The sequence below is a fragment of the Centruroides vittatus genome, unplaced genomic scaffold (assembly GCF_030686945.1).
Source record: "Centruroides vittatus isolate TY-2023 unplaced genomic scaffold, ASM3068694v2 contig_2061, whole genome shotgun sequence".
NCBI lineage: Eukaryota > Metazoa > Arthropoda > Arachnida > Scorpiones > Buthidae > Centruroides > Centruroides vittatus.
This window is the reverse complement of record NW_027121278.1, coordinates 153,309-178,656: the sequence shown is the minus strand read 5'-3', so window position 1 is coordinate 178,656 and position 25,348 is coordinate 153,309. Positions and strand designations below refer to the sequence as shown.

At 28.5% G+C, this 25,348-nt stretch overlaps 1 protein-coding gene across 1 annotated transcript in view; it reads right to left on the bottom strand.

Annotated features, from left to right (window-relative positions):
- The window catches only part of LOC136970611 (homeotic protein proboscipedia-like), a 44,911-nt gene extending 29,415 nt beyond the window's left edge, over positions 1-15,496 (bottom strand). Inside the window, exon 1 of the mRNA XM_067265058.1 lies at positions 15,030-15,496. Coding sequence (XP_067121159.1) covers positions 15,030-15,360 — 331 coding nt within the window. The 5' untranslated portion in view covers positions 15,361-15,496. The remainder of the gene's footprint in view (positions 1-15,029) is intronic.
- Between the last annotated feature and the right edge of the window lie 9,852 nt (positions 15,497-25,348).

Genomic DNA, 25,348 nt, shown 5'->3' with positions numbered 1-25,348 from the left:
CCCTTGTTTGACTCAATCTATTTTTAATATTTTTCGGTGCACTCTAAATTATCCGTTAATAAATTACTGCCTTAATACATTAATAAATCTTGTGGTGAGGGTGCAACAAAATAGCTTACCTCTTTATACTGTTCAAAGCGTAGAAAGTAAAAAAAGAAAAAACTATTAAGCCACTTTTTTCTTACTCAAAAGCTTCATTTTTTAAACTAGAGTCTACTGAAATATTATAAAATGAGCTAAAATAATGTTAATAAAAACTAAATTTTCATTATTATAAAGGCTTACAAGTTATAACTAAATTTTTAATATATTATTTTATAGACTTTAATGAATTTATTCGTTAAACTAAAGCTTTAGTCTATAGTTTACGCTGTGAGAAATTCTTATAAATTAGTCGAAGTACTGTTTTACTATCGGCAACAAGATATAAATTTTTTATTTAATTAATTTCATTTTATAAAATTTAGATAGCTTTACTTTTAACTGATCTCAATGCACCTGATCAATCTCAAAAATCTTTGACAGATATTTTGCATTCGTCATAAATCTTTCAGATTACGATCTAAATTGCTGAAAGTTGAGGAAAATATCTTTTTTTTTTTTTTTTTTTTAAGCATAAGGAGATAAAAATTAAATTATTTTTGGCGTGAATTTATGATATATTCAAGTTTATATTTTAAGTATAACCTTATTAAAGATTTATTATATTAAACTAATTTTTATGCTCTTGTTTTTCACTTTGACATCCTTAAGTTTTCCCATTCCAATTTTCATTTTATCAACAGATTATCTTATTTATAAAAGAACAGATCTATACTAAAATTATTTAATTTCTGAACTTTCTTACGAAGATTTGAATTACTGAAAGAGGAACCAAAATTTTAGTTAAATTCGTTAGAAAATAGATTATTTTAATACGGTTTTAATGTAGATAAATATATTATTATAAAGTTATTTTAAGCTACGGTCTTAATAAATATATTGTTTCAAAGAACATAAAGAAATATAAATTTCTTTATGGCTTTGAAACAATAAACGTTAAATTAACCTAGATGAAAGTTTTATAATATAAACTTTACTATTTTTAATATATGACTTTTTTAATTATTGTATTGTGTAGAATAGTCTATCTGCACTGCTAATTAATAATAAATTTCTACGTCTTATAAGTAATATATGCGTAAACTACAGCGTAAATAACAGCGTAAACTACGAACAATATGATAAAATCGATAAAAAGTATGTATAAATTTTATCAGAAATCTGTCTAAAGTTATTATATTACAGTCAGATTTTTCTATTTTTTCATCGAAACAATGTTACAAGTAGGTTATGTAATATATGATAATGATCTATATGTTTTGAGGGGCATTTCATTTCATATTTTGAGCAATGTATAAAAACACACGAAGAATTCATTTAGAGAAACTAATATATCAAATCAACACGCAATATTTCTTCTATAACATAAGAAAATTGAAATCGTTATTCATAAATACTAAGCGTACACGAGAATAATATTTATGCAGAAATATATCAAAATCTATTTTATATCATCCATCTTAAACGAATGAATTTGCTTGTAATAAATATATTAATATAAATAATTTTATTTTTGATCATTTATAGATTTAAAATTGTCGTAATACATCGGGAAAGTTACGGAAAAATCCCGAATGTAATGTTAAAAGTTTCATTAATTTATTTTTAAAGCAGTCGAATAAGTCATTAAACGCAAAACTTATTTTTAAAAAATATATAAGCATATGTTGTTTTAATGCAGACATTAGTAAGGCTATCATTAGAAAACAGTATTCTTGGCAATGGTAGGTCTGTATACCGCAGATATATTTCTGCCAACAAATCCGTGATGTATGTATGAATGGCTAGTAGGCACTGGAAGAAGATCCTATCTCAAGCATAAATTATGTTCATGTTAAGAAGTTGTCACATCATGCAGTTCGGAAATAAAATTATGAAAGGTATTAGTGGTTTGGAGAAATGAAACTAGCTAGACAAATACAGGAAACGATTGTGAAGGCTCGTCCAAGCGGACAGACCGCCCAGCCAACCGAAGAGGCGTGGGCAGAAGAACCTAGGACTATTTTTAACGTGCACCCGAGGGCGAAAAAAAAAACATCATCCAAGTAGGTTTTTGGCAAAAGGTCAGGAAAGAAGCTTACAAGTTTTCTCTGTAGATCTTTACAGATAGAAAGATAGTCTCTCTCTTCAAGATCGGTATCGCTGTCAACATCCTGTTTTTTATAGGAAGAACAGAAACGACCGTTGTTTATCTAGACAGCTTACAACAATTTTATTTATCTGATATTTACTTCTACCAACTATGTAGACAAAATTTAAATAAAAAATAAATAAAAATACTTTAAGGATAGTTTTTATTAAGCAGATCGAAAACATAAAGCCCGCCATTGTTAAAGAAGCTATTCATCATCAACATTATTTCTAACCTCTAAAGTTAAGTTTTAAATAAGCCTAACCCATTTAAAACATACTAATTATAAACATCTCCACTGCATATTTGTCATATTCTACACCGAAAGCGATCTATTGCCATCTAATTTGTTTATAATTAAAAGAAAGTATATTTATTTTTAAACGGTTATAAACAATTTGTAATATAATAAATGTGTAGTTATTTATAGATTTTTTCAACTATAATGCTTCTAAATAAAAAAAAGCCTATAAATTTAGGCTACGTAAGCTAATTAATACGAAATTCTAAAATATGTAACCGCAATTCAATTTTTCCCAAAGGTATGTCATCACAGTACATTTACAACACATAATCTAATCATAGCTTATCGGATTGAAAATTATAATAAGTTATATATATAAATGCTACTTTTTGCTTTAAAAATGTATAATTATATGAATAAAAAAACTTTTCAAATACTTTATCTTTTCTAAAGATATTAAATATTTGATATGAAAATATATTTAACCTAGATTCAGAAAGAAAAATGGTTCGTGACATCACATTACCCAAGATTTGTATTTGCACTTCCTCTCTCTTTAACTTGAAAAATTGAACCTTAGTATGAAAATAACGTGTGATAAAATAAGTAGATTTCTATAATCTACCCGTCATCTCTTCGCTAGTTTTTTTTATAAATTAATTCTAACAGGAAAAATTAGTTTTTCGCATAAAAGGACTTTTGAACCGAATTTATAAGAGCTATTAAAAAAAAGTACAGTATTATCTTGTTATTCTCTTAACTGAAGTTAATTCTTTTTACTAATTTTGTCACATTAATTATTAAACTACAACAAAAATTATCATTGGCTTTTAATAATGGAATAAGATCGTTATTATCGTTTTCTGCGAAAGCGGATGATTAAATGTTCATAGACAAGTATGTGCATATGAAAATGACTTTGTTGGGCTGGACTATACTAAGATTGAAGCCGTTATATGTTGGCACCGCCTTTATGGTCTACAAAGTGCCTTTCTCGAAGCACAGTCATTCGACGTGATTCGCTTGATGTGGGGAGTAGACAGAAAAACGCGAACTGTCAACTAAGGTGATTGACAGTCGCTTTAACGTGTCAGCTGTCAGATCAGCTACCAAAGCAATAGACGGTGCTTCCTCGATCATTTGCACAAGTTTAATTGTTAGAATTATGATCGATTTCGGTCATTTATATATTTATCATAAAATTCTATCGATGATTTCCGGTCTATGACTTATGCAAACATGCACTGTGTCAACCTGAGATAATTACAATAGACTTAATAGAATTTTAAGTAATTTGGTTGATTAAATTTTATAAATAAAGATATAAATTGATCAAGATATGTCTCACTATTCATTTCAAAATTTTATTATTGTTAAAAATATTTTTAAAAAATGCATAAATTTTCTTAATTTTATAACCTAAATTAAATTATTAAAAATTTTAAAATTGAAGGCCTTTATATTTTGCTATGTATGAAGCCTGAGATTTAAATTTTTCATGTACTTTTTTGTAAATTAATTACAAATTACAACTTGCGTTTGGAATAAAATTATAAGAAATGCTAATGTTGTAATTCTTAAAAATGATTAAATAGAAATAATACATTTAAATGAAGTACTGTACGTATAATAGTTTTATGTTAGCATTTTAAAGGATTAATGCAATTGTATAGAATAAATATGATATTATTTACGATAAACAGGCCTAAATGTTAGTTTGAACTACAGTATTATACAGTAACCTAATTCATATACGAAATAATACAGAATTTAATTTATATTATATCGTATACAAACTAATTTAGTAATTAATTTATTTTGCATTGAGTCGATTTATTTTTGTTACAGATCCTTTCTTTTGTTTACATATACAAGCTTTTGTTCGGAGATTCATTCAGGCGTGATCTTAACAGGCCTCTTCTAAAGGTGAGTAGGCTTATTATTACGGTATTATAAAACAAAAACTTCTATTCTTCTCTTACAGATTGGTTTATAACTATAAATAAAAGTTTTATATCATTTTTCAGTTTTAATATCTTATAGGGACTTTCCTTCAACTCGTAAATCACACTAAGCCTTGAATACAACGAGTTTTAATGTAATCAGTGAGCGATTTGTTTAAAACTTAAACAATTTCGAATCGAACAATAGAAGATAATTATATGTTCGAAAGACTTCCTTTAAGGTATTCTAAGTAAGGACGACGATTGGTCAAATTTTGGCTTCCTTGTTATTGAAAACAGAAATGGCAGATGAATCAGTCACGTGACAATTAGCATAATGTTAATGCGAGTGCTGGTCTGTTGTCATTTTGACGAAACAAATTCAGCTTTTGTTCGTCAATACAAGCGACAGGACGACAGCTGGCTTCTGATGCCTTGTTACAGTAACATTATTAATAAGTGTGGGGCGCTAGAGTCGTTGTTGCGGCCGTTAGCGAAATTAATCTCGTGCGTAAGGGGTCGCTCGGGTCGGTCCTGTGAACGACAAGACGGCTGTCCCCGTTGCTTAATTACGTCAGCTTCCTTAGCTGAAGACGAGACAAGAAATTGAAGTTGGGAAAACAAAACACCAGCTGCTACTTGAACAAACTTTCTCAAAATTGAAATGACGTTGACAATGATATAACTTTGTCATTTCAAATTATCCTTAACTTGATTTTTGGATATCTTTATCAAAGATCTAACTTTCAAAAATTAATATCCGTAAAGTAAAAGTTTGTTTTAATTGCTACGTTTGTTTGCTTTACATCTCGTGTCTTTTATTTATTTACTTCTTTTAATAACAAACATAAAATACTAATTAAGAATAAATAATAAATAGACATAATTTAACTTTCTAGTTAAATATTACTGTACTGTATGTGGCCTACGTAGTGTAACACCTAAATGTTAGATTATGATGTAACTACTGTACCTTACAGACCTGTTACATTAAATTCGATCTAATACAATAATCGACATATATATTTATAAAATTTTACAACATAGAAATGTAGTAAAATTATTCAAAATTAAATTTATGTAGGCCTTACATATATTAATAGAATTTACATAGAACTTACTAAATTCTCACATATACAACAACTCATATATCTGTAATCTACAATAATTCGAATTTTACAATAAATACTCAAATAATTTTTTAATAATTTATACCAAAAATGTTTTTTTGTAAAAAAATAAATTGAATTTCCTTAACCAAAATGCTACTTTAGAGAATGTCTAAACATTTTATTATTAAAGAAATACAGTACAAGATATTTTCCTGTTCGTTTGGATGGAACATTTGGAACAGAGACATTTTATACGCTCCATTTTAAATTTAAATCTAGTCTAATCTCGATATATTTATTTATATCTGCAACAATTATTTCTTAAAATATATTTAATCTTCCTCTAATAAATAAATGAAAACTCGGATAAAGTTTATTTAAATTGACCTTACCATTATTTTTATATAAATTGTAGAATTTAGAGTTTTTTTTAAAATAATATTTATAATATATATTTTACTGAAATGATTTTTATTTATACGTGTCTAGTGCCATTGCTTCAAAACCTAATAAATCGTGATTCTCTTGTGGTTTGAAACCACACACTTGGGTAATGTTGTAAATTTTTAGCACTTTGAAGAAATAATCAAAAAGTTTAAAAACATTATTAAAATCTTTTAAAATACTTATAAATTTTGATAAATATTTTATTCCTTTTTAAAAATAAATACCCTAGTTTGTAAACTTGCTATTTATTTTAATAATTTTAAATTTACTCTTATAAAATTTTTACTAAATTATAAAAGATACAAGTCAATAATCTATACCGTAAAAATAAAAATAATACATGGATCTAAATGTAAAAAAACAAAAAACTTAGAAAAAACGAAGAATTATTCCAAGAATTTCAAACAAGTTTTCCTAATATTTTAGTTGGGTGTTTAAGAAAATTTTTTATTGTCTTTGCGGCAGTCTACCCTGTAATTAGAGGTAAAATAATAATAATAAAGATATTTATATTTTTGTAACTTAAAGAAAATATAATTTACTTGGAATGTAAATATTGTTTCGAGATAAAATTATCATCAGTCTAAAGAAACGTTGTCGATTAATTAAATAATAAAATATTCTTGTAGGGGGAAAAGTTTTATTGAATTAAAATCAATAGTCAATAATATATATATATATATTTAAGAATTTATAAGTTCGTATATAGATTTATAGACGTTTCATTGATTTAGATAGATCTACAAGTTTATATATTAAATACAGAATATTGAATAGAATAATACAAATCGACAGTTAATTTAAATAGCGTGTGATTAAAAAGGAATTAAAATTAAATAGCATGTACTGTACTTTACACCGAAAGTAAAATATGCAAAATGTGCAAGTGTTTATTTTAAAATTCATATGGAAATTATTTAGTTTATAAACGGTTTTTCTACGGGATTACAAAACAGAAAAATAAACATGACATTGTTAGATTTATAAAGATTTCTTAATTATTTCTACCAATATTTTTTTCAATGATACTGCTGTGTACGCCTATAATAAAAATATATAACGATTTCATCCTGATATAACTTTTAACACGTAAGTTATGCGAAATATTAAGATAAAAATGCAATAATTGTAAGGTCAAGATCTTATATGTTATGTTCTTTAAAAAAATTATACTGGAAATAATTCAAAAAATAAAGAAAAAAAGTAATAAAAAAGGAAAAAAAGATGAGACATGTTACGTGCCAAAATTTGTATGAACGACATAACTAAACTATCTGTCAATCAAATTAGAATTACATTAAATATAATGGCAAAACAAAATATTAAAGGAACATAAACATCCTTTTCAAATATTTTTAAAAAGGAAATTAAATTATCTTAACTTGGACAATGGTGCGAAAATCTGCAGACTGTTCGGTATTCTTTATACAATACGAAAACAATGTGATAATATTGTTTCGAATACAGATAACAAAGCTTACATTACTAAAAACAATAATATTTTCAGTCTTCGATAGTTTAATCTAAATAACTGTTTTGTATAAATTATAATAAGAAAAATCTTCTTACAGTTTCATATTTTAATCGCAAATATTCAAAATAATGGTTTATTTTCCATTCTCCAAATTTGCTATGTAGGCCTATTACATGTTTGTTTAAATTTATTTTATTTATTTATTTTTATATAAAATAATGTTCATAATTACGTAATATAATGCTCACAGAACAAGTAACTCTTCCATTTAATAAATAAAATAAAACTTGAATCCAATAAAACTATTTAAAAGATAAAAAAACACGCCGCATCTATAATGCATGTTTATAAATCCCATACATTTATTTTTATGAGAAGAAATTACAGTAAATTACTATTAAGATATTTATTTCTGAAGTTAATAGTTTAAGTTTATAATATGCTTTGTATTCATTCTGTCGTATTCTTGTGCATTTCTTCTGTTTGCGAGAAATTTCCCTAATTGTTTGAGTAAATTATTAATATTTATTCAGACAATTAAGGAAATTATTCGATAAAAGTGTATTTCGAGTCGATATTAGATCCATATAAATGAGATGACGAGGATATAACTTGCGATTCTTCATTTGCGGGTCGTTATATTTATTTATCATCATCCAATTTTTAATTTTATTATAAATTTTAATTATAATTACTTACTTATTCAACGTTTACTAATTGTTTAAATTACAATAAACGGCATTTTTTTAAAAAAAGTCGTTTTATGTTCCGACGAAACTCTTTTTGTTCTTTTAAATTGAAGAAGTAATTAGGAATTTAATTGTTTTTAAGTTATTTATTTTATTAAGCATTGTATTTTATATGCAACATTAAATTTCCGGTCATTTTATGGTACTCGCTTTCGGGCGTTGCACTTCAACTGAAGTATAGGCTTGGGAATCTCTACTTAATTAATACTCAGAGTGCATTTGAACTTTTAATAAAATGTCAACTAGCGAAATCATTTTAAAACTTTCTAAAAGAGTTATAGAATTTTTACTTTTCTTATAATAAATTAAAATTATAAAGTCTAATTTACATACTTTTTAACTTGAAGAATGTAAATCCCTATTTAAATTATTACTTAAAATAAAATCCGTATTAACTAATGCTTAATAATTCTGACACGAAACAACGTTGATAATCTCACAAATTAAATTAACAAATTAAACAAATATATTAAGACGTAGGCCTACTCGATAAAGGTTTAAAAGATTTATTTTTTAATAAGCATTTTTTTTTTTTAAGAAAGGAGAATATCACATAAATGTAATTGTTTGACTTTTGCGTTAAGATAAATGTTGTTCATAACTATGTAATTGTTCTAATTAATGGGTCTACAGAGTACACTTATCTCAGCAATTAGCAAGGGGGTGCGAAGCGTCGTTTGTTAAACAGATCTAAAAATGTAACAGTATATTAATGGCTAAGATATGTTCAAAAAATATTTCTTGGAATTCTAAACTAGATCTATTAATCTTCGTCTTCAGACAAAGGAAGAAGCGTACTTAACAATATATATTTCTTTTTTTTTTAAAAGTAAGAGTTTCATGCATACAAACTTGTTTAATTTAAGTGTCCTTCCGTGTTTATGTGGCATAAACCTTGACCTTAAATATATATATATATATATATTTAAATTCCCATTTATTAAAAATATATAATTATTTTTCCATATATTTTCAAGTTTTATAAAAAAAAAACGGCGAAATAAATTTATAGGTTATAAATTCATTTAAAACGTTTACTTTTCTATTCTCTTATAAAACTTGGAAACAAAATTATGATCATTTTAAAATAAACGACGCTATTTAAAAAAATACAACTCAATCTAAAAAACATTTAAAGTTTTAAATCGTTTAAAGTTTAAAAACAATTTTATAGTTGTAATGTTGAACTGAAAATAGGCTACATCAGTTTAATTTTTTTAGCTTCAACTACTTGGGGAAGAAGAAGAAGAAGAAGAAGGAAAAAAAGGATGATACTTCTAGATTTAGTAAGCCTAATATGTTTCACTCTTCCTCGATAGCTAAACTAGAGTTTGCAAAGTAACATGAAGGAGTGAATTGCTTGTATACCCGAATAGAATTTCTGAGATCGCATAGCCTCCGATCTCTATCCGTCTTTCCTTGTCGTGACGTAATTCCCGGGTGCGTGATAAAACTTGGATCTCGTATTCCACGAAGAAGTACCATATTTGTCAGTTTATACACGCAGCTTTTGCTATACCTAGATATTGTATCGTCTCTTGTGTTTCAACTCTAACCGTGGAAATCCATTATTTGACTGCTTTAACTCACCCCATCAACACTGCACGCTTGCCAATGGATAAGCAGGCATGAGAACCGTTCGCGCCTTCAAATAGATTTATGGTCCTTTGAGTGGTCTCCCCGACCCATTATTTATATAAGGCGACAAGTTTATATACGCACGCATCTGTTAACCGTTTGACAAGATCACTAACTTATTATCCGTGTTAAGCCATAAACCACACTAGCGTTAATTTTGTCAGCTCATGGAGTAGATGAATTATAAAAGACAAACGATTTGGCGTTTACACTGTAATATTTCAGGAATTAAATCTTTATGGTTACGCTAAACAACGTTAAATGTAACATTTTAGCCATTTATTTACTACAGAACTATGCGATCTTGTTAAGATAATCGCTATCCAAGAATTAAGAACTACGTTGATTAAACTATCATAATTATAAACTATTGAGGAATTTTATATAAAATTATAGTTATATCTATATATTGTAAACTGACATGCACACGTGTTTAGTCCAATATTAAAGTAGATAAAAATATTATGATTTAAGTCTAAATACAACGATTGTACTAGAAGGTACGATTTTAGAAATACGAGGAGAACATATTTCTTCTTAAACTTAAAGGATGGGCTTGAAAATAACTTAAAAAATGACGAATTTTTACAATTTAAATATTTTATTAATTAAAATGAATAGATAAGAGAATTTATTAAAGACTTTCGTAAGAATCTGGCAATGGAAAATCAGAGTGAAGCGATTGTGTTTGCTTGTTTAGAACATATCCGTAAATGTGCTGTGTCAAGGTGACGTTTCTTTTTTTTAAACAACACTTACAATGACTCTTTTGAAAACTATGGAGTTTACGTTAGGTTTTGGCACACCGTTTGCTCTATATTTTGATTTTAGGACATAAAATTTAAGAAATTAGTCGCGGCGGCACTTTGATTATTTCTAAAACAATTCTTTAGCTACAAGATAAAATCGCATTGTCAAAAATTATAAGAGAAGAATTATATTTAAAACATTAAGTTCTCTACGCCCTTAATTGTAGCAGGATAATTATTTTATAAGCAAAACATTAGTCAACTTTCTTCTAATAAATTTAAGCTGAACAAAACAACTGTAGTATAGTAAAAATCTATTTTATGCATCTTTATATACAACCAAATTTTTATGCGATGGAAGTAGCTTTTATTATAAAAATGTCACTAAATTTTTTTAAATGAAAAGTTCAAAATTTAATACAACTATTCGAGTTGTAGTAATTATATAATATATTAATAATACATTCGATTTTTTAGTACCAACTTTAGGGATCTTTAACCTCTAAATGAAGATTAATAATCTTTCAACGAAATTTTAGAAGAGGATATCAAATGATAACTTTGCATAATATTACAAACAAAGTTGTAGTGGTTATATTTAAAATCGTGTAAACTTTTTAGGCTTGACTTACAGTATTTTTGATGACATCATGCCATGAAAATCAAGAATATGTATTGAATAACACCTACTTTAAACAATAGACTCATTATGAAGTTCTTATAGACAACGTAACTCAATGAAAAATAACAACCAGTTGTCATGTAAATGTTTATTTATGTTATAAAACACGTATTAAATATTTAATAAAAATTTTGAAGCATTCTTTAAGTACGGTACTTGTTTTTAATTTAAAAAAACCAAGAAACTTCTTCATTTGTATGCTCTCAACATACACTAACTTTTGCTGATTATTGAACATAACTAGTCTAGTGTATTCAGTTAAAGCTCATATAATATGTAATTAACTTAATTTATATTATAGAAAAATCATAAAAGTTACAAACATTTTAACCTAGAAGTTATAGAAAGTGAAAACTCGTATAGACAAATATAAATATGTTTTAAGTGAATTTACAGGAGATAAATTTTTAAATAAACATTTATGTCGTTAATCATGTTTTATGTTTCTGAAACATCATTTAGGATATAAAAAGTAATTCATATCCAACATCTAAAATATTTCATATTAGGGGGTGTCAGTCATTTTCCTGATCACGAGCCAAATCTGATAGGTATGTTGAAAGTTGACAAGATTTATATTATATAAACCATGCTATTACGGGTCAAATTTGGCCCAAGGGTTACTGATGGTGTATCAACGAGCTGTCAAATAACTACACTCCTGTAATAATCAATTAAAATCGTCTATAATGCTTAAACTATTCGTGGTTTATCCTTTAAAGCAATGTTTTGTGAAAGATATACATAAATTTAAATATATATATATATCTTCAAAAATCATTAATTTAAATAATGGTAGATTAAATTCTTCTTATCTTTATGTTGTAGATATTACTGCAAGGAAATTTTATGTAATATTTTTCGATACGTAATGACTTAAGGAAACTCATTGCACAGATAAATTAGTCAATAATTATAATTAATTTCAGAAAATTAAGAAAGAATTTCTATATTTATATATATTTATTCTGTTTTAAAATAATTTATTTAGTTATAATTATATCAAGACTATTAATAGATGTCATCTCGATGGATATTTTTCACGTTTAGAATTCTTGTATTGCTGAGGTTCATAGCACATTTTTCAAATATTAAATAACAAATTCTCGTGAAGACGTAATGAACATAATCAAACTTTCTTCTAACTCAAAAACCTTGACATCTTTTTACCTTGAACCATTTTCATAGAAATTATCAGGAAAGGAAAACCAAAAAACAATATTAGAAGTGCTTATTATTTTGCAACAATTTTCTATGATGGGGAAAGATGAACATAATCTTATGACATTGACTAATTCTAAGAAATTTTATGGAGAGAATATAATATGCAATGGAGTAGTTCATCCTAAGGCCACAACCAGAAGGTACCTATAATTTGAGGTGTTATCATAGACAAATTCAACACTTAACTATAGGGTTTTGTTTAATTTTAAGTTTAAAAAATTATCTGGAAAATATTATGTGTATATTTAAAATTTCTTTCATGAAAGAGTTATTCTTTTATTAAAAAACTGTTTGAATGAATGTAACTTATAGTATAATATTAAATTCTATGCTATTCTTACAGAGCAAATAGACTACATTCAACCCTTTATAACTCACGCAACACTTTAAAACTTACTGATCATTTCAAAAAAGTTATGTAATTTTGTAAATAACTGACATAGTAATGTCTTTTAAAATTATCTTAATATAATTTTTAATAAGATATGAAAATTCATAAAAAGAAATGGCTAGATTATAAAGCGGTCTGACTTATAAAAGTTTATAATAATAAAATTTTTCACACAATACAAACTTATCAGCGATCAAATCTTACGTTTAGATCATTATTAAAAGTAAAAATCTAACTTTTTACAGATAAAAATATAAACTAACTAATGATAACCATAAAAGATGAATTCTATTATTAAATTAATATAGTAAAATTCAAAAGTTATATTTATATTAATTTAATAAATGATATAATTTAATTTATGCAAGTAGTATACATCTCGAATGACAAATGATATTTGAACATAAGGTTTTTCTATTTGAACAGATAATATAACATACATTACACAGCTGTCTGCCTTGTATGAGTAAAATAGAATAACTTCAATAATAAATAGTTTATTAACAGAGTCTATCAAAAATTAAACAGACCACCGCTACATCATACGAAGTTAACAAGAAAATTCGTTCTATTTAAATTTAAAAAACGATTGATAAGCTTATACATTTATGGGAAGCAGCTGTAGTTTGTGGTATATAGAATTAGATATAAATGATAAAATGTTTGGCCAAATGTTGCATTCTGTGTCTACTATCAGCTGGTCTATTGATGGATATATACATGAAATATCATCAAAATACACAAAGTTTTGAATATAGAACCTCTTTATATATATATATATATATATGTTTAGATTTATATCTGACATATTTATCGTTTTGTACATGTTTGACTTACAATAATACTATAAAAGAAAATAAAATGCAATTGAAAATTGGATTATGTGAAAGGTTTTTCTTCAATAAATTGTCAAAATTAATAAAAAATAAACATTTCTAAATCTTATTATTTCTATTAAATAATGTATTTTTTGTATTAAAAAGTTTTAATCGGTATTTAGAGTAGTAACTAAACACTAAATATAAAGTGCTTTAAGTAATTGTAAATTAAATAATTTATACTTTATTAAAAGCTATGATATTTTAAAAGTAGGCCTATCCGTAAAGACTAACAAAATTTAAAATATTCATGCTAATTGTTTATGAAAAATTATTACAAAGTAGTGTAAAAGATAAATGATTTTTATGTTAAGCGTGAACACGTTCTAAGACAGTGAGTTTGGATACATCAAATTAATTATCACATTAATAAATGACAAACGCTCACTTTATCAAAATTTTATATTTATTATTATAGGCCTTTGGGTTTAGTATATCATTTATCATTAACGCTACCTTAATTACGTGGGCCGAAAGAAGTTTTATAAGTCCTATATGAAGTTTATAGAGTATACTTCAGGTACAGGACTTGTAGGACTTTTATATTAATTGTGAAAGACTTGAAATGATTGTATATTTTAAAAGAGTTATTTAAATGAAGAATTTTATTTTTTGCGATTTGTCATCGTCGGGTAATTCCACTTTGCGATTAATTGCAATATTATCAAGATTACAAATCATAATTTTTATGAGTTTTGAATAGTTGAAACGTGTTTTTAATATAAATATTTGTTGTTTATGTGAAACTCTTTTAATATAATCATTGTAATAGTGAAACCGTATCTAAAGAATAAAGCCATTTTCTTTTATCTTAATTTAATAGAATAATTTCATGACTTGATTATCTTTGTAGGTTAATCGTTTTGACCTTTTAGTTATAAAATAAAAGAACGAAACTTTGTATACCTATAGGATAGCGGTTTCATTCATCGTTTTGACTGACAACATGCAAGACATACCCATCTAACGGTACAGGCTACTGGTTCAGAATACTAATGAGGAGACAGACATCGTAGTCAGTTTGAACAGCCGTCTAAGGCCTTAAGCTGTACATCATGAGTAGCCAGAGTGATTGATAACCGGACAGCACCACGAATGATTGATATGGCAGAAAGTGTAGGCCCTTTGCCCTACCTCTGTCGTCTGTCTATACTCCCTCTTTCCCTCACACCCTACCTAGGGGACTATGCAAGAGGGTTGACACCCGGAACGAACTGAATAAAACATGGCTTCTGTCCCCTCCCTCTTCTTTTAAGGAGTCTTACCTTGGTGTGGTTTTCTGGTCGTCTTCTTCTCTTTCATCCAAGGATATTCCGGGACATTTCCGCCACCGATGTCGCCTGTTGGGTGTTTGGACGACGGCGAACTTGGCTGAGGTGTGCAATGTACGGTTGCCACCGCACCGGGCAGACCTCTGGCCGTACCGCCAGTCGTATCGGCTTGGCACATGGAGGACGGCGCCGACACCAGGCCGCCGTTGATTGATGGCGTCGAGCGGAACGTTTCATTGATGTGGGGCAGCGCGGTCATAAATTCAGCCATGGAAGGTTGACTGTTGATAAATCCAGTCTCACAGCCACCGCCAGCAACGTCCATAGCAGGACGCAAGGTGACTTCTCTGTGGTTCGTCTACTTTCAGAACGACGCCATCACATCGCAGCTACTGTCTGTCTGACGAGCTTGGATGGGGGACCTTGGGAGACAGACGCGGCAGACACACCAAAGTCGCTCCGCTAGGTCCGCCGATTGATAGAGAAATCCGCCCAGTTTCCGCCGGTTGGCACCACGTGACGGTAGATGGCCAATAGTGAAAAGGGGAGATCAGGAGGGTGGAATAGCGCGCGCGCGTGTGCCACCAACCCCCCTATGGTCGGGATCCCTCTTCCGCCTCCCCCGCAGGAGGAGAGACACAAGCTGAGATGGGAAGGGGGATTCGTGATTCTCTGCCGCCAAAACGAGGCCGGTGATGAGAAAGAGAAGCAATGACCTCGTCTGTCGGAGAAAGGAAAGCTTCGATGGAACGACACAGAAAAGAAAGTCCTCCCCACCCGATTGTCACCTACTAGCCCTGCTTAGGGTGACGGTAACAGAAGCTAGTCATGTTTTATTCGTGACTTTTTCGCCTTCGTGAGTAACATCACAATAGTCGAAAGATACCTACAGTAATTGCTCACACAAATATCTCGACTTTAGAAAATCTTCCAAGACGCAGCACCTATTTAAACTTATGACACGAACATTTTCAATTTTTTATTTAACATAGACAGATCGTGTCATTTTAATTTAAACCAATGTAAAAATGAATAAAAATTTTACGTGCGAACACTTTCAGGTTCGAATTACAGTCTAACTTCTATACATATGAAATACTCTAAAATATTGGTCTTTTTTTTTTTAAATTACAGCGTCGAATTAATAAATTAATTGCCTAAATTTGTACTTCTTATATAGGAAATAAGAAAAAATATTTCGATACTTCGACGAAGATAAACAACCGAAACGAACCAAAACTTAGAAAATCAAACAGGTTTCTCTTGTTTCACTCGAAAGAATAATTAAAGATTGTTGAACTGTTCGCAATCATCTGTCACGGAATTTTAATTTACTATGGCGAATCAGTTATTTACAATTTAAGTTTCATTAATGAAGTAAGCACAACTGACCACGTCTATTTGTTTATTAAAACGGGTAGACAAGTAATAAATGCTTAATTTTAACGAGCGGAATTCTTTTTGTTTCGAATCTTAGTTGATAAAAAAAAAAATAGAAAAGAGAAAAGAAAAAAAGAACTTGGACTAGAATAATAAAACTAAAAGACCCATTTTTAGCTTCATTACACTACTTAGATTTTTTTCACTGACGTAATCGCTTCGAGTCAACTTCATCCAGACTTATAATAAAGCACTTTAACACGTTTAGATTCGTTTTAAAATGCCTTAATTATTTAATATTAACATATTTATTTATTTTTTTAGCATTTTAGAAAATAACTTTTTCGGATATTAAAAAAAAAAAAAAAAATTCGAAAAATATATTCAGTCGACTACAAAATATGTAGGTCTATTCTAATGTTGTATCTCATTAGAAAGACATCTTCATTTTATTCCCAGTTAGATTTTGTCTCCGAATATTTTATGTTTCGCAACACGTGTGTACTATAGATATTAGGCATAACAATATGCAGCAGGGAAGATAGGGATAGAGAAAAAATAACACAAGTAGAGTCTGAAAAAGAAGGTTCCATCAGTGCACGCGCAAAATACGTCAGCCCATTAGGCAAACGACGCTGTAGCGTGCAGAAGGTAAATAAAGTATTTTGTAACCAGAGTCCTAAACAGGAAACAGAGTTGAGTGACGAAATGGAAGTTCGATTAACTCTATTCAGATAGCGATATTGGGGGATAGAAATGCATCCTAGTTTTATATCTACCTTTTATCAGATGCCTAACTACATCCGACATATATCCGGCTTTTATATTATTTTTCAGGCTAACTTTTTTTTTTCTTTTATAAATCTTTATATAAAATTGATTTTGTAAAATCAAAATGTAGGTCTAAGCTGAAATCTGTTGAAGTTTAGAATAAAATATGAAAGTATAATGTTACGAAGAAGTTTTAAAAAGTTGTCAAAAGGATTTTTTTTTTCTTTATTTATTTATTTAGTGGATTAAATCTTCGTTATCTGAACCTAGTTTTTTAAAAGAATTTTATCAATTTAATATTGTTAAAATTATAAATTTTAGCGCATATAATTAATAAAAATGAAATTAAAAAATTTATTTCTTTATACTATTTTATATAAGAAAAAAATATATATATTATTGTGTATTAATTAGTATATAATATAATATTCTTTATGTAAATATATTGTATAAAAAAAAATAAAATAATACAATTGATGCGCTAGTGTTGAGCCTTATCACGATTATAATTTAAACATTAATTTTCATCAACTATTAATTTATTTAAACAGAATGCATTGATAAATACCCATAGATATGTAACGAAATATATTACATTTTTTTGGTAGAATTTCCTAATTCTTAACTGTATCGGTATCTGATTGATACAGGCACCATAGCCTGAAACAATTGTAAAGTAGGAAATTTGTAAACGTTGTATCTATCTTCGGCTTTAATATATAACAATAGCTTAAGGGAGGGGAAAAATATTTTTAAAATGGAGCCAAGTTAAATCTATTAAATTATTTTTAATTCCGGTAGAAGCAACGGCTGTAAAATCCTTGATTTCTTACACGGGCGCTCCATTTACTGGAAAAATTCCATTCCGCCCAACTACCTCCTTCCCCTTACCGACGGGTGGAACAATTCTGAGTCATTATTATGGACTCACCCAAGGAGGGAATACAGAACAGGAGGAGATGATGCACGTGGGAGCGATCTTGCGGTTATAGAAAAATGCTTCGGGCATTCGTCATCGAATATACAAAACGATGACGTTATGATGACAGCCATCTTGCTTTCCTCTAAGGAGAAAACTTATTTTCGTTAAAAAGCCTTTTCTGAATTTATATAGCGGTCCTTAACAAATTTAATTTGCTTGAAATACTCAGACCGAAATCAATGGAAATGATTTAATCTGGCTTACATCTTTGATCCCTATTGTTTAGTTAACATTTATGTAATGAAAATAATTTAAACCAAACCGAAATTATATAAATAAATAATCTGGAAGAGCATAATATCTAGAACAGCATGATTCTTCTGTTTTAATCCTACCAATGACTAAGTGCATTGATTATTAAAATCAGATATCTAACCCCCTCATTGGGTAGAGTATCGAGCATGAAGCAACTCTAACTCCCGAAAATTCTAATATATATATTTTTTTTATATAAACGTTTCTAATTATTAAATTACTGTATTTATTTATTTATTTGAAACGTAAGAATTTCATAATATACTTTTTTTAAAGTTATCTTCACGCTTATTACTCGCGGTTTTGCAAGTTTTATCTACTTCAGCACGCAGTAAACGAAAAAGATATAGGATAATCCGTAACGAATGAGATCCAGACCTCTCATTTACCATAAGGCATTGCACCCACCTGCTGTGAAGTTATATGGGCTGAGTCCCATCTGGTTTTTTCTTTTTTAACATTTGATATTCTTTATTAAAAATATACTTTTTCGTACAGTCTCTCGTTAAATTATTACAGAAACTCTTCTAAAATACATATATATATATTGCGCATAATATATATTAAACTCTAAATTGCTTCTTATAAATTGCTAGTTTATAGTTTTTCTCCTTTCATTAGACTATTTTTTACTCGAAATATACTATAATAATAATATTGTTTATACATTTCTAATCAAAAATGTTACTATTTTATTATATTATTATTATTTTTTTAATATAACATGAAACAATTTATCACAGCCACTTGTTTTAAAAACAATTTACATCATTTGTAAAATCATTATTACCGTGAATGATCCTAAATATAGTTTATTTATATATATTTTACTAGATTTAAGTTATTATTAAGTTAATTTATATTGTGAGAGTTTATATTTATTGATTAATTAATCAAATTGATCAAATTTATGATTTTGTTTACATAAACACGAATATAATTTGATAAAAAAGAATAACATAAATTTTTTTTTCGATTTCTCTCTATGTTATCCTTTTTATTTCGGGGGAAAAATTCTTGAAAGGGTTCGAACAGACTTAATTAAAAAATGTATAATTTATTTTGAAAAATCGTAGAAACATTTAAAGCTTAGTAAGCAGTCGTAAGTGATTCTGGACTACAGTGAGTATTATATAATCAATCATAGCCGTAGACCATCATGTTGTAGTAGTCCATGCACGCGTGTTGATCGGCGGAGCAGACAGTGATGATGATGAAGAGGGCAAATTAAAGACTACCGTTCATACAGAAACGACTGGCGATTGGAGCGTGTCTATATCTCTTTCTTTCAGTTAGTGGGTGGAGAAAATAAAAAAATAAAAAATTTGTATTTTAGGTTAACCAAATTAAGTCTTTCTTCCGTATAGAGTACATAAGCGCCAGGCTTTAAATAATAATTCCTAATTTGTGGTATCGAAAAGAACTTTTTTACGCGTAAAAATCACTTAGATATTTTGTAATAGTTATTTACTAATTAGGCCTGTGAGATTTATAATTAATGATAAATTAATTTGACGTTAGAAAATATTTGTTAAAAATATAACACTTTATATATATATATATATATTTTTTTTTTTTTCTTTCCTTTTCGGTTTTGATCTCCTTGAAAGTTCTCTTCGCTTAAATTATAATCTCAAAGTAGGCAGACATCCTCCACCTGTCAAACTCAAAATAGATTTAGGCCCTATTCTTAAATCCGATTTGATCATATTTTAAAAGCTGACAGCATTGGAACCGCATAAACATAGTTAGGCCGAGTATCATAGGATATCCAGAGATTTGAAAATTTGATAAAAACATCTATTGATGTTGAATATAGCCGTAGATAGTGTCTACGTTCTAAATATAATACAAAACTGATTTTTGCTTTAATAAAACATATAAAATTTTGCTTATTTGGGTGTTATAATTGAAAATTCAGCTCATTAGAATACTTTTTAACATTAAATACCGAACTTTTTGTCTATTAAAAATTGAGATAAAATTAAGGGTTTTTTTTAAATAAAATAAATAATCATTTTATGAATATTTTCATTTAGAAATGCTTTTTGTAGTGAATATCTTAGTAATATACGTTGTCATAAGCTTATAACTTAAATGGCATAGATAATAATTGTAGAAAATCAATATTAATTATTCCCCACTATGATAATTGAATGAACATAAATAAGCACTTAGCCAATTAGATCATTTTCTTTTGAGTTATTACACAGATCTTTATCCTAAATGTGAGGAAAAAGAATAATAAAACTTATCACGAGAGAATGTAAAATTTCACATTCGATATTTGTTATTTATTCAACTATTTTAAGAATAATTTAAGTTTGAATTCAGATATTTATGCATATGAGATTGAAAGCTTTTATTTTAACGAATATTCATAAAAATTCAGTTTATCAATAAGAAATGGAGAATAAAAGTTTGTATAGAAATGTAAATAAATATTTAAAAATAGGATATTATTATTTTGAAAATATATTTATTAAAAATTTCAAAAAACTATTATTGAATATAAATATTTGAATAATTTCAGTTTTATTTGAGATTATATAGAAAATATTCCGGTGAAGATAAATAAATAAATAATCGTTATGTTGTTTTGACAGCATTATATTGTGGACTTAACGCTTTTCCACATACATCCGTATCCCATTGAATACCAAAGTGGACCAACACAGGTGACACTTTGCAAATCTCTACAGTTGCAATCCTCAGCTGTGCTTGGACATCCATCCCTGATAAACTCTACTGTGTGTGTGTTGGATTTGACAAATGACGTGGGTCTCGGCTCAAATGTTTCAATCTCCTCACCCCCTTTCTCTCCAACTATCCCTTGGCAGAGCCGGTCAGATAGCCCGAGGTTGTCAGACGTCATGGACACCAGAAGGGGAAACAAGTACGTAAGTGGCCGTTAGCTACGCCTAATCTCTGGCTAGCTTGGCTGACGGTGATGATTTATGATGATGGGGGAAGTGCCAGGGATTCCTCTGGCAACGATGGTACCTACCATTCTACGGTTTTGGGGGTGGTACAAAGAAGGATACGTCGCCCCACGATGTCGAATCCCAGCTCACATCGTATGATTTGGCTTGATTTATCTATTTTTCGACTCTGTAGATTCCCGAATCTACAGCTTGATTCTTCGGAAGTGGATTTTGCAGAAAATTTTTCTCTAGATTTTTCTTTATCCTATTTTAACTGTAAAAAAAGGAAGTCTACTGCAAAAAATCAATCTCTTCTGTATTCTGGAATTCCAGATTTCTGAGGTAATGAATGAAACTTTTCTCGCCTTCGTTTAAATATAAATTTAAAATTAAATAAATTAATTAAAAATAGTTATACAATAATTATTCTTATTTCTTAATTAAGAAATTCTAATTGTAATTCAATATTTTACGATATAAAATGAAATTTCTTTGAATGAAACTTTTTAATGTACTCTTCTGATAATTTTCTTTAAATTATTTCTGATAAACATAATATTTTCGAAAATAATAATTATTAATTTTGCATAAAAATTCAGGGAAAAATATCTGAAGATATTTTTGGTAAGCTCTTAGAGTATGCAAAGTAGAATTCTACCACGCGAACCAAAATTTCCTTAAAACGACTATTTTCCGCTTGCCTTGTTCCATTCCTTCCGTCTCCCAAACAGAATTTCTCTGACTAACGGTGCTGAAAATCTTGTTCATTAACAAACTCGGGGATCCTTTACCGACTGACAGCGACAATTTCCTACTTTGCACCCAATAAATTGCGCAAATACCCTACACCTATTAATATACAGTCTAAATATTTTTCGTTTCTTGCAGCGAATTCTTTCCAGTCTACAACTATTTTCGTATTTCCTACTCTAAAATTGTTTCTTCTCCGAAACCAATATTTTTTCTAGTAATTTATAGAAATATAATAGTCTCTCTAGGCCATTTAAGAGTAGGTATAAACGCTGCTGCCTTTAATATTAAATCTACAAATAAATAAAGAAGAAAAATGTTACTTTTGATAAAGTAGAATGTAAATTTTAAAATATTGTTTAAATATAAACGTAATGGTTAGAGAGTTTTAAAAGAATTAAAGACAGCTCAATCTAATAATTTTAATGAGATTTTCACGATTTTTATTTTCGTACGTAAGTAATTATAGGCTTATTTACATTATCAAAGTAGAAACAATGAACGAAACGAAGCGATATATATGCAGAAAGACAAAAATCGTAAATATAAGTAGTGCATTTAGTGTCCATCAATAACCGTACAACGTACTCAATTAAAATCTATTGAAAATTTACTGTAGATATCTGAAAAGGTCCACAGTTTTGTTAGTATAATTAGAGAATTGGTTTTATCTAGACGTATAAACTAATGGTAGGGAATATAAAAACATAATTACATCTGAAACAAGGTAGTTGATTATGTGTTCAAAATCAGTAATACTCTTTTGTTATTCGACATTTCATGTGTTAAGTCCATTAAATCAACCGCATCATGACCAAACGTTTGATCAATGGCCGACGTTTTTGTTGTTCAATGATCCGTTAAACACGAACGGTGCACAAGTAAAACATTCTGACAGATATTTGACTCGCTGCCATCAGAAACGGGCGAGGGTGTAATTGAGACACGTAAAATGCCTCACAGTTTGTTTGCACGTTTCACCAGCTATTCAGGTATTAAAGCTCTGACCTATTACTCATTAAGCAAATATCATTTGGGTTAGTATCTTTTGTTTCCTTTCCATCAGCGGATGAAAAACAAGGATACATATCGATTGACCATAATCCAACTCACTCATTACCACTTCTGTATTATAGCAAGAGTGAATCGCTGGGCATTTCCGCCATTCGTCCCCATCTTCCTGTGTATGAGAGCGCGGAATGGTTGGAAATTTTTACCTAGCACCGGATCCCTACGCCATTTCCGTTCGAATCGCTCATTTGCTGCGTTCCATTGTCCTTCACGCGGAAGTCAACCTAATGAAGCGCTGCTTCCGTCGGAGATAGGAGTTTCAATTCCGGTGCAAAGGGTGTCTCTTTGCCATCGATCCCCAAGTACTCACGTGATGAGCTGTGTGCTTATGAACACTGATGAGCATAAAAGCTCATTTTTGTTCTAATGCTTTCCATTTCTTTGTGGTGTCAAATTTCTTTTCTTCGAACTCATTCATTTTCTTTTTCATACTCAATTGCCATCTTCTTTACGACATTATTTTCATCCTAAATGAAGGGATCAACTTGTCTTTATATTGAAATCTGTTCGCAGTCCCGTTTCCAAAATTCTTTTGCATTTTTTTCCCCGTCTCCTTCCACGGAATTTTTTTTATTTTTACTCATTTTATCCCATTGACTCGCTATTGTTCCCTCGGTCATTCGCCCAAATTGACAGGAGGGGATTTGAATAAGACTAGCACCCGTCGCTTTTCTCTTTTCTCTTCAGCGAATCGCACTATCTTCCAAGAGAGACAGAAGATCATCGAGCGAAACTTCGATTTCTTCTTAGATCTTAGAGACTCTTTTTTAAAAAGGAAAAAAAAAAAATCTTCTTCGCTTGGATGCCTGTCTTTTGCGTCAGGTTTAAAATGTCGAAGTTCGAGATGGTAATTCTCAACCCGCTGTCCGGAACCAAAAATAATACCCACGAGAGATCACCCGGAATGTGTGGAGGCTCTAATTTCATCCTGTTTTTCAATCTTCATCTTTTTAAAACCCGTACAAGCTGTGGAAAATGGCGTGCTCTCCCTCTTCTTATTAAACATTCTTCTTTCTCTTCGTAAAATCGTTAATCGTTTGATATATTTTTACTTGCTAGAGTATAATGTTCTCAATAATTAGTCATCGCTAACTTTCTAAATTTAATTAAGTAATTTAAATATGGGTCAATGGTAATTACTACAATTTTTACTATTGTTAAACCAATCCACAACGCATTATGATATAATTTAATTTGATATTAAATCTATTAAAATAAATTTAAAAGGGATATAAACTAAATAACTTCTTATCGATTTACATATTTTTAAAATAATTAAACATTTTAAATTATCTCAAGTTTTAAACTTCGTTTCCAAGTATAATATCAAAACTTTGCAGTATTTTAAATATATACTACCTTATTTTATGCATAATTAAATTTATTTTCTCGCATTATATTATAAATAAGCACGCATTTACAATAATTTTATATATTTTTGAACGTTTTATGGTTGAAATTATAGCAAATAAATTTCAATTAATTTACTTTCGCCGGCATAAAATTTGCATTTTATGTTTAAGATTTAAATTTAATAACAAATAAAGCATTAATTACTTTATAAATGTGCTTAAGATTAAACTTCAAAATTAGTTTGACGTATAATCGCTATTATAATTCTTAATTTCCTAAAAAACAATCTTTTTTTACGAAAAATCTATGATCGAATTTAAAAAAAAAAAAAACAAAATGCCTTTCTTTTAGTCAAACTCTTTACTGTAAAAATTAATTAAAATTTTGTACACGAATTATGACTATTTAATACCCCTTAACGTTTAGCAATTTATATTAATTATTAACTTAATATATTTTTTAAATTTTCTAGATTTGTTTAGGATCCAAAAATTACAAATTTGATTTCAATTTTAAAGAAAATTTCTTTTAAATGAAAAAAAAAATTTAAGCTAATTAAAATTTAATATATATTAAAAAAAATTAAAAAATGTTCAGTTGTCTCTCCCATTCGAAGCTTTCAGAATAATATAAAGTTTGATATGTAGAAGCGATAAGATAGCTTTTTATACAAAGAAATGATAGACGATAGAGAAGTTGCATGACTTTCAATTGTCCATCATTGTTAAGCTACCGAATTCTTAATGTGTTTATTCACAAATAAAAATGGCCAAACTTAAGAAATAGCCTATCAGTTGTTTTTGTTTAGTATAGAGCATATGATTTTG